Source organism: Gossypium raimondii, chromosome 10 (genome assembly GCF_025698545.1).
Source record: "Gossypium raimondii isolate GPD5lz chromosome 10, ASM2569854v1, whole genome shotgun sequence".
Taxonomy (NCBI): domain Eukaryota; kingdom Viridiplantae; phylum Streptophyta; class Magnoliopsida; order Malvales; family Malvaceae; genus Gossypium; species Gossypium raimondii.
This window is the reverse complement of record NC_068574.1, coordinates 10,036,286-10,046,633: the sequence shown is the minus strand read 5'-3', so window position 1 is coordinate 10,046,633 and position 10,348 is coordinate 10,036,286. Positions and strand designations below refer to the sequence as shown.

General features: G+C 35.3%; 1 protein-coding gene and 1 long non-coding RNA gene across 2 annotated transcripts; one reads left to right on the top strand and one right to left on the bottom strand.

The window, feature by feature from the left end:
• Window positions 1-836: 836 nt before the first annotated feature.
• On the bottom strand, window positions 837-1,947 carry LOC128034115 (uncharacterized). Its single transcript, XR_008190215.1, has 2 exons — window positions 1,172-1,947; window positions 837-1,087 (listed from the first exon to the last, which is right to left on the bottom strand). It is a non-coding gene; the product is annotated as an uncharacterized LOC128034115 (long non-coding RNA).
• A 3,133-nt stretch (window positions 1,948-5,080) lies between these two features.
• LOC105777930 (hypothetical protein) lies at window positions 5,081-8,227 on the top strand. Its single transcript, XM_012601454.2, has 7 exons — window positions 5,081-5,529; window positions 5,596-5,697; window positions 5,775-6,223; window positions 6,328-6,437; window positions 6,563-6,711; window positions 6,807-7,301; window positions 7,395-8,227. The coding sequence occupies exons 1-7, from the start codon at window positions 5,128-5,130 to the stop codon at window positions 8,040-8,042; spliced, it is 2,355 nt and encodes a 784-aa protein (XP_012456908.1). The 5' UTR covers window positions 5,081-5,127; the 3' UTR covers window positions 8,043-8,227.
• Window positions 8,228-10,348: the final 2,121 nt, after the last annotated feature.

Here is a 10,348-nt window from a genome sequence, read left to right as displayed (position 1 = left end):
TTCTCGGTAGAGGCGTTGGCCTCTATTCAATCCCTACAGCTTGCTCTCAATATGGGGTTTACTATGGTGGAGGTGGAGGGCGATTCTCGAACGGTCATTTTGAGGATCATGAAAGAAAAGGAGGATAAATCCTACATTAGTGCTTACATTGTTGATGCTCGTTTTTTAGCGAAATCATTTCTAAAGCCTATTTTTTGATATGCAAGCAGACATTGCAATAGAAAAACACATAAGATTGTGCAAGAGGGTTTCGAATGGATGCGAATGCTTACTAGGTAAAAGAGATTCCAGAAGTTGTAACAGTGACTACCAAAAAAATTGTCGCTAAAAAAAATCTGTTAATCTACCCTTACATCGATGGTCAAAAGTGCTATTCCAACAAAAAATTAACTATTGGCACATGTAACGTCGGTATACCCTTTTATCAACGAAATACATGATTGTCAAAATAGGTTTAAAGGTCTATACTGACTATTTGAGGGTCGCTAAAACAATAACTGTCGGATAGACATTGTTTGCTATGTTGACTTGATAATACCTGTATTGACGGTTTTCACCGTTAATAAAAGATTAATTATCTCTTTGAATTTATAGTAACAAAACTGTTAATATCTCTAGACATATAGTGACAATTTAAACCGTCGGTAAAGGATTGAATATTATCCCATTGCTAAAAATTATTTAATTTTGTTCAAACTAAAGTAAAAATATAACCCAAACATAGTCTTAATAAAATCCAACTAAGCGAAATTTATAATCCACAAAAGTCAAATATAACGCTAACATAGTCCAAATTACATAACCCAAACATAAACCAAATACATAGTCAAGACAAAAGTCATCAACCAAACCAAATATATAGTCCAAACAAAGTCTAAACATAGCCCTTCACATATTCCTTTGGAGTATCACTTGTATAAAATTGAAAATGTATATGTATTTAAAGAAATCAAATAGTGAAATTATATAAAATAATGAAGCTTGGACATAATTTACCATCTTCATCTTCATCAAGTTGATGACTGCAACTTGAAGATCAATTTCTCGGACGTTGTGATAAATTTAGACCACTACTAGCATCAAATACCTAAAAATTATTACAAAGAAAAGATAGATATTTAAGATTCATAATTTTGCATAAAATAATAAATAAAAGCCTAAATTATATTACCTCTCTATTGAACGCCCGCATAACAGTTACAACATTCACATTGTCGTCTGGAAACTTTGTTTGAAGTAATGTTAAAACATTACCTAAAACTTCCTTCAAATCTTGAACCTCTGTTTTTAACCGTTCTATCTTTTCATTTTGTTGGGATTTAGATGATGAAGGAGCGAACTTAAGAGATGAAGTGGATATTGTTCCCATACAACCAACAGACCCCTTTTTTCGACTTTTTAACTTGCGCATACACATCATCATTCCATGATTGTTGATCATTTTCAAAATATAAATATAATTACATAGAGTGGATAAAACGACAATTGAATCCAATAAATCAAATAAGCAAACCAAAGCTTTTCATCCTGAGCATCTTGAATTAGAGCAACATCAAGCTCATTTCAAAATAAGAAATATACAGTCCTATTGAACAATCTAACATCACAAGAACATAAGAAGATTATTTACATCTCATTAGCTCGAAGAGAAAGAGAGATGAGTTTTTTTTTTTCAAAAGTTGATGTAGAGATTTGGGGGCAAAAGCAGATAAAGGGATTTGAGGTTTTGGAGATAATCAAATATATTGGAAGAGACAAAAACAAAATAAGTAAAACTTACCTTCTCTAAATGAGGCGACAACGACGACAATGAAATCGGAAGAGGAAAGGGGTGGCAACGACAGTCGATGTGCTCCAACGACGGCGATATTTAGTGAAAGTGCTGAACGTAGGACAAAGAGGAATAAAAAAGTTCACCGTAAAAATATTGGTGAAAATAAAAAAGGGTTTTATGGTTTTTCTTAGAATTTAAAACCTATATAGACAGGTGAAATGATATACTACTAGATGTATAAGGTCTATTATTAAAAAAAAAATTTTACTTAAAATAAAATATTACGTTTGTTTAAAAATAAAAGAAAATGAGTTTTTTCCGAAAATATTCTTATATAAAATTGTCTGTGTATATAACATCTATACTGACAGATAAATTTGATTTGTCAGTATGTGTCCGTATAGATACGCAATATATGGACAGATAAAGTAACCTGTCGGTATAAATGTACTTTTACTGACAGAATTAACTGTCAGTATATGGCAAATTATTTGTAGTGGTGGCGGTTTTAAAATTTTAATTAATTACGTAAATCACCCATATTATATATGTAAATGATCTAAGTAAAAATTAGTAAAGTTAAAGAAAATGACCCACAAACATGCTACGTCAGCCACTTGGGGGCTTTAAAAGAATAATCTATTTATTTTCTTAGAGCCATTAAGAATGACGCTGTCATTTTTTTTATATGTGCCTATTTTTTTGTTTTTTAATTTAAAAAAAAATAATTTTATTGGATGGCTCCATTTAGACCATCGGTGCTCTATTTCTTTATTTAAAAAAAAAACCCTTATCAAACAATTAATTCACATTACCCACATGATTTTCATGAAAATTATTTTTAAATTGCCAACATTTCAAATAACTATGAATTTACATAATTCACAAATTATATTTTACAAAATATAATTTTACATTTGTAACATTCAAAATAATTTCACTTAACTTAATATATAATTTTACAATACGAGCAACTTTCTCAGTACTAATAAAGCATAATTAAACGATTTTGTTCAAGGCCAACAATATTATGTCTTACAAATAAAACATAATTAAATGATTTTGTTCAATATTGATAACATTATATCTTACAAATAGAAAAATGCAATGTTTAACCGCAACACGAGCAAGTCGATCCAACAAGTTTCTCAGTACTATTAAATTGTAATTCGGATGTTGTTGATATTGATGATCTCACCCGTGCAGTTCGATTTGGAATTCCTTAAAACTTTCTAACATCGCAATAAGCCAGGGAATCCCAAATAATCCACCCGTTGGTTGTATAACCAATTTGAACATGTTATTGTCCTACCACAGCCAACGGAAACACTTACATAACTAATTTGAACCTGTTACCGAATAAATAATTGGCATCTGAAAATAACCATTAAATTTACCGATGTCGGAGCTCCACCGGTTTATCATTAAACAAAACATACATTCAAATTAAAAAAGTTACTTAATTAACAAAAACACAAATACATAAAAAAAACGCTCCTCATCTCTCTCCCATTCATCCTCTAACAAAATATAATTAAAAAAAAATTCTTCAACTCATATTGATCTATCACCGGAGGTTATATATAGCTATTTGGTCACGCCAAAGAGAATAACTCCACCAAATAAAATATTATTTTTTATATTTAAATTAAAAAAAAAGGTGCAGTGCACTAGTGGTGCCATTCTAAATGGAATCACCCAATAAAATAATATTTTTTTAAAATTTAAAAAACAAAAAAAAAGGCCTAACATGTAAAGCAATGGTGGCGCCATTCTTAATTGCTCCACCAAAAAATAGATTTTTTTAAAAGCCCCCAAAATGCTTTTCAATTGAAGTATTTTCTTGTATTTATAGAGGTGGCACCATTCTTCTTGGCACCACTAAAAAATTAATTTTTTTATTCAGGTGGCTGACATAGCATATTAGTGACGCTAATCTCTTTACCTCGATCAATATTTACGTTACGTATATAATCTATAATCATAGTAAGGGGTGATTCTCTCTTGGTTTTGGGTGGCTTGGTTTTAAGCCGGTGAATCTCCCAATTTGAAGGCAGGACTTGTTTTTGAAGATGAAGGGACGGTTTCTTTCTTTGTTTTTGCTGTATAGTTTTTCGTTTAGCCATGCGCTGCATTTATTTTTGTTTTGTTTTGTAGCTGTTCCTAAGATGGACGTCCCTTCACTGCTACTTTCTCTCCAAAAAAGAAAGAGACTATTCAAAAGGTGTTTTGAACAAAAAAAAAGCAAATGTATCATTCCTTATTTACTACTTTCTCTTACCCAAAATTTCCTGTGAAGCGTTTAGAGAAAATTCCAATCATTTTCTTCTAGGTGAATCCAGTAAAGGGCAGAGTAAATATTTTGTGGAAGTGTTCTGCCTGTCTACTTAATCTTCTTTTATCATGGATTCCTAATGTCCATCACGGGGCTCTCGTTACTAAAATCTAAAACAATATTGAATAAGCCCCTCTCTGTTTTTGAGCATTAGGGTAGTCAAAATCCCAAAGGAATCAAGCTTGCTTTGGTGTTTAATACCACCAAACTTTTGATATGTTATAATATGATTTTTCTAAACATTTGCTATCCTTAATTCAAATATAAAAATAAAATTATTATTATTAGATTTAAATAATATAAATAAACCTCAAATAAATTTAAAGATTGGATTCCAATATTTGCAATTCACTGTCCTTTCCTCTGTAGCTAAAGAAATTAAATCAGAACATGACTTCTTTTTTGCCGACAAATATTAAAAGCAAAAATCAAATATTACTAGGAATGCTAGATTTGATTAAACAATGATTTTCTTGACGTTACCTACGAAGGAGCAAAGTATCAAATATCTTACTGCCACACGTAAAAGAACTGAATCAAGTAAAGAAGCAAACAACTGCACAGCCCATCTCATGTTTGCTGCTACCAAAGTCAGTTTATCCTATGCCCGACGTAGAGTCTTGAAGGATACTAAGATCAATCAACCTTCAAAGCTAAAAGCAAGGTTCCAGACAAGAAATCAGTGTGTGTTGGCTTGTTTCGAGATTTTAAATAAAGTTTCAATTTTAAGGCTTATAAATGAAATAAGTGCTACAAAAATTTCTTTTTGAAATAGTTGTATTTACCAAATACATTATATATAAAAAAAATGGACAGGTGTTAGGAGGTGGGACATGGTAAGATAACTTTAAAGTTGCAGACATCATGTTCACAATTTAATTGGATTCGAAGCAAGGAAGTAGATTCATGCAAGCTTTATTCCTTCTTCAATGGCTATATATAGGCTTCTTCTCATGGTACCAAATAGCCCCATCCTCTCTTCTGCAAACCATACCTTCTTTTTCTGTAATATTTTCCAATGGCTCATTTGACAAACCCTGGTCCATTTCACCCATCAATCCCCAGACCCCTCCACAATCCCGCTAGTGCTCCTGCGCCTGCTGCTGCTCAGCCGCAGGTCCATGACCATGGCGCAGCTCCAGCAAACCACAACCATGACCATCTTACTTCCACCACTCAGCTACGTACTGCCACTCCTGGTGCTAGCCAGCCACTCATGAAGAGTCCTAGTGCTACTCATGCACTCATCAGGGGTGACCGCACCGCTGGCATGTTAACCATGTCGGATGACCATGTGATGATGAATCAAATTTTGGCCACCCATGCACCTGATGGCCGAGATGTTGATGTTCGGCCTCTTCTCTATCTGGTCGAAGACATCCTGAATCGTGCCACCGAGCATGTCGATTTCATCATCAAGGTATAACATATGACGCACTTAAACAAATGATCGAAAAATGGTCACATTACTTTTGTTTTACTGCAGGGTACTCAGGCTCAAATCGAAATGGAAGAAAAGGCTCAGCAAGCAAATTATATAGCTATGCTTGAAGCTCTTACATTTACCATCGATAGAATCGCATGCGAGGTTTGTGAATTTATTTAGTAAAATCATATGCTGTGTTTGTTATTCAATTGTTCTAACATCTTGAGTTTGATTGCCAGCTATCCTACAAGGCTTTGAGAGGTTCCGACCCTCACGCCACGACAACCGCGATTTTCAGTTTTCTATCAAGCTATGCGTGGGACGCTAAGCTGGTGCTATCTCTATCAGCCTTTGCCTTGAACTATGGAGAATTCTGGCTTCTTGCTCAGATTTACTCGACCAACCAGCTTGCCAAGTCGATGGCGATCTTGAAGCAACTGCCATCACTTCTGGAGCACACAGCTCCGTTGAAACCCCGGTTCAATGCGCTCAACACTTTGATTCGGACAATGATGGATGTAACCAGATGTGTTGTCGAGTTCAAGGATCTCCCCTCGATGTACATCTCACCAGACGCGCCGGCATTAGCCTCTGCCATGACCCTTATCCCAACTGCTGTCTATTGGACCATCCGGAGCATGGTGGCTTGTGCAACTCAAATTTCTAGCCTCACTAGCATGGGTCATGAGTATGTTTTGCTGGTTCATCTTATGTGAAATACTTAATCATACATGGCCATGAGTTTTGAAGATTATAATTAGTTCGATTAAGATGGTTTGCTTCGAATTTCAGGTATGGCGTTTCGGCAACAGAGTCCTGGGAGTTGTCGACGTTGGCTCACAAACTCCAGAACATACATGAACATCTAAGGAAGCAGCTGAATTTATGTTACCAACATATCGGTTAGTAATTAGCCCCTTGAAATATACAGGACCGGATGTTCTTAGATAATGCAATTGCAAAAACCTGAAAAATTGATTGAAAATAACTACTCATGGACATTATTTTGATCATTGTTAAATTGCAGAGGAAAAGAAAGATGTTGACACTTTCCACATGCTTCTGAAGCTTTTTGATCCGAATGTGGCGCACATAGACAACATGAAACATCTAAAGGCCTTGATTTATGCCGGGGACGATAAACTGCCGCTTCTTGACGGTGCTACAAGGAGAAAGGTTGGCTGCCTTACTGAATTATAACAGTTTCCTCCTCCTTCATCTTTGTTAACAGGCGCTTACTGTCGGATATGTCTCAAAATCTTGTGGCATAGGCTGGCCTAGAGGTTCTGAGAAGGAGAAATGTGCTCTTGCTAATTTCAAGCCTCGAATTCTCAGGAGATGAGCTTGCGATTCTCGATCAGATATACAGTGACACCAGGATGCATGAAGCAGGGATGCAGAGCCACTATGAGGTGGTCTGGATCCCGGTTGTGGAACGTTCTGGTGTCCCATTGAGTGAGGAAACACCAACCAGATTCGAGGCCCTAAGAAGCAGCATGCCGTGGTACTCAGTGGAGGACCCTTTTCTCATTGAGAAGCCTGTCATGAGGTTCATTAAGGAGGTTTGGCACTTCAGGACCAAGCCAATCCTTGTGGTCCTAGATCCTCGAGGCAAAGTGCTGTCCCAAAATGCAATCCACATGATGTGGATTTGGGGAAGCGCTGCATTCCCCTTCACTAGTTACGAAGAAGAAAAACTCTGGAGTAAAGAAACATGGCAGCTCAACCTACTCATCGATGGCATTGACCCGTTGATCCTCGACTGGGTACATAGATGCACAATTTACTCATACGTATATGCATGCATACATACATACTACATGCAACTAACACGAGATTTTGAACTTAACCTTGATCAGATTAAAGATGGGAAATACATTTTCTTATACGGAGGGGACGATATGGAGTGGATTAGCAAATTTGTAGCCTCAGCACGCACGGTTGCTTCCGCATTTGGCATTCCTCTGGAGATGGTTTACGTGGGAAAAAGCAACAAAAGGGAGCAAGTGAAGAAAGTGGCAGCCATTATCAAAGAGAGGAAGCTTAGCCATTGTTGGGAAGACCCGGCAATGGTGTGGTTCTTCTGGACCAGGTTAGAAAGTATGATGTTTTCAAAGATTCAATTAGGCCGAGCCGATGACCTCGACCCAATAGTGCAAGGAATAAAGAAGCTGCTTAGCTATGGCAGAGAAGGTGGATGGGCAGTGCTTAGCGAAGGGTCTAATATTCTTGTGAATGGCCATTCCACAACTGTTTTGCCTACCTTGGTTGACTATGTTAAATGGAGAGGGAATGTTGCAGAGAAAGGTTTTAATTTGTCATTCATAGAGTACCATGATCAGCTTCACAATGTGGCTCACCCGTGCTGCCGTTTTGAGTTTCTGGCCACCACGAAGGCACCCGAAAGCATAAGGTGCCCGGAATGCCACCGCGTCATGGAGAAACATACTGCTTTCGTTTGCTGCCATGATGAACAAGCCATCCCAGACTCACTGTTTGCAAGCTGAGATGGGATATATTTTGAAGATCACTGTTTTTTTTTCATATATGCCACTATTGCCACTAAATAATTGATGTTCCTATGGGACTCAAAATCTGGACTTTGCTTTCAGATTTTCACTTCCCTTGCTTAAATGTTTATGTTTGCTATATAATTTCTATGATTTTAATAAATAATTGTGTTTGATTTAAAGGAATGTAGCCTTTCTTTGTTTTAGAAAAGATCAATAATTCTGCATCAGAGTACATACGAAATAAGCTAATTAAACAAAATATTCCAATTTTAAAAATAAATTTATCCCCCAAAAGTTGCAGCTTCCAATATTACATGAACTCCTAGATCGAATAGTTAAACATTTAAATGTGTTTTTATATATTTAGGTGCAACCAAAATAATAGTAATTGATGATACAAAGTTCGGGTTTCGAAATTGGTTCACCTGAAACTTGTGCCAAGAGTCACTAGTAATAATTTGGAGGAATAGATGAGTATTGATTTAAGTTTTGGTTTAGCAATTTCTATTGCTTAACGTTCGTTAACTTAAACGAATTCAAGAGGAAGAAAGTGTTCGCTTTTGCTTTCACCCAAATCACATCACATCTTGAGTAACAAATGTATTTTCATTTGCATTATATTAAAGTAGCTTAGTATAACATGTACGTAGGTTAAGTTTGTTCAATACTAAAGTTTGTAAATTTGATGTAGTTTTCAATGATGCATATGTTACTTTGGTGCTTTCAAGTCAAGTTTTAGTTTGAAAATAGATTTCAACATATTTAGGAGATGAGATTGAGTTGACAATGTTATAAAATGATTGAGAATTTATTGATATTATTTGATAATGTTTGAAATTGATTGGACATGTTTTTAAGTTAATTTTCAGGTCCCTTGAGATATAGATATTTGGGGTATCAGTATTTAGTAAGTTAGTTGTTAAATTATTATAATATCATGATAAGGTATTGATACATAGGGATTATGTATCTATACATGCTCCCCTGTACCCTAAAGTGTGTGTTTTTATTCTTCGTAGTGGTTCTTAATGATGTCCGACTTTGGGAATGGTCTAAAGTGATTTCTAAGACCTCTTAAATGATTGTATAAAAGATTAAATGTGTGTAGTTGGCATTGAGTTTAAGAACTTTATTCTCTTATTTCTAATAGTGTGCATTTTAAGTAGTATGGGTCATCGAAAACCAAATTTATGTTTTTGTTACATCCAAACACCTAGAACATTATTCAATATAATTTTAAAAAATTGTTTAAGGCTTTCAAAATGATGTAAAGTGTTTTAAGCAATTTTCTTTATATGAATAACTGATAATTTGATTTTTTTTTTTTGTAATTTTTACAAAGAACATGTCATCGTGACAACACTGATTTGCATTAGTTATCGGACTGGGTAAAGGGTGCCATGACATTGAGAACTCTTATTTTTCTCCTTAATGAATTCCTCATTGATCAGAACACCTTTTCTTTTGTTTTAAGTGAAGTTCTTGACAATCTCAAGCTTTTTCTTCTTCCTAGCTTGCTTCTCGAAAGCTTTATTAAAGACCTTAGTTAGCAATGCTATTTGCTCTTGTAACTCTTCAATAGCAGTAGTGCCATCAGTTTGAATTGCTCATATCACTTGTAAGGCTATACTTTTTTCTCCTTTAGATCTGCTTCTTCTAGACTCATCCAGATTGATCTCAAAAGTCTGCAAAGATCTAATAAGCTCATCTATTCTCATGCTATCAATGTCTTTTGCCTCCTCAATGCTGGTGACTTTGATGAAAAATCTCTACCAAAGAGCTCTAAGTACTTTTCTCACAAGTTTGGAATTTGAGTACTCATTTCCAAGAGCAAAAACTTGATTTGATAAGTCACACAACTTTGCATAAAATTCACCAATAGTTTCCTTCTTCCACATTCTTAGAGTCTCAAACTTAATGGTCACCATCTACATCTTTGATTGCTTCATGGTATTAGTTTCTTTATGGGTAGTCTCAAGAATATCCTAAGCCTCCTTGGCAGTTGTACACTTAATATCATTTTGAATTCTTGTAGTCCAAACCACAAAATATTGCATTTAACACCTTAGAATTAACATTAGCTAGTTTCTCTTCCTTTATGGTCCAAGTAAGTTCACAGCAATTACAACATGCCAAGTTTTTTCATCCATCGACTTGATGAATTCCTTCATTCTTTCTTCTAGTAGGTATAATTGGTGTAACACCCCTTACCCGGGTTGAACAGATAACTTGAGCAACGGATGTCACATTTGGGCACTGGGTCCACTTAACTTGAACATCATATTAAACACTTCATTTTA

Bases quoted from the DNA above. Each gene is read 5' to 3' on its own strand.
- LOC105777930 (XM_012601454.2), top strand. From the start codon at position 5,128: ATGGCTCATTTGACAAACCCTGGTCCATTTCACCCATCAATCCCCAGA. The intron at 6,438-6,562 runs GTTAGTAATTAG...GTTAAATTGCAG, and splicing joins TTTATGTTACCAACATATCG to AGGAAAAGAAAGATGTTGAC. The intron at 7,302-7,394 runs GTACATAGATGC...AACCTTGATCAG, and splicing joins ACCCGTTGATCCTCGACTGG to ATTAAAGATGGGAAATACAT.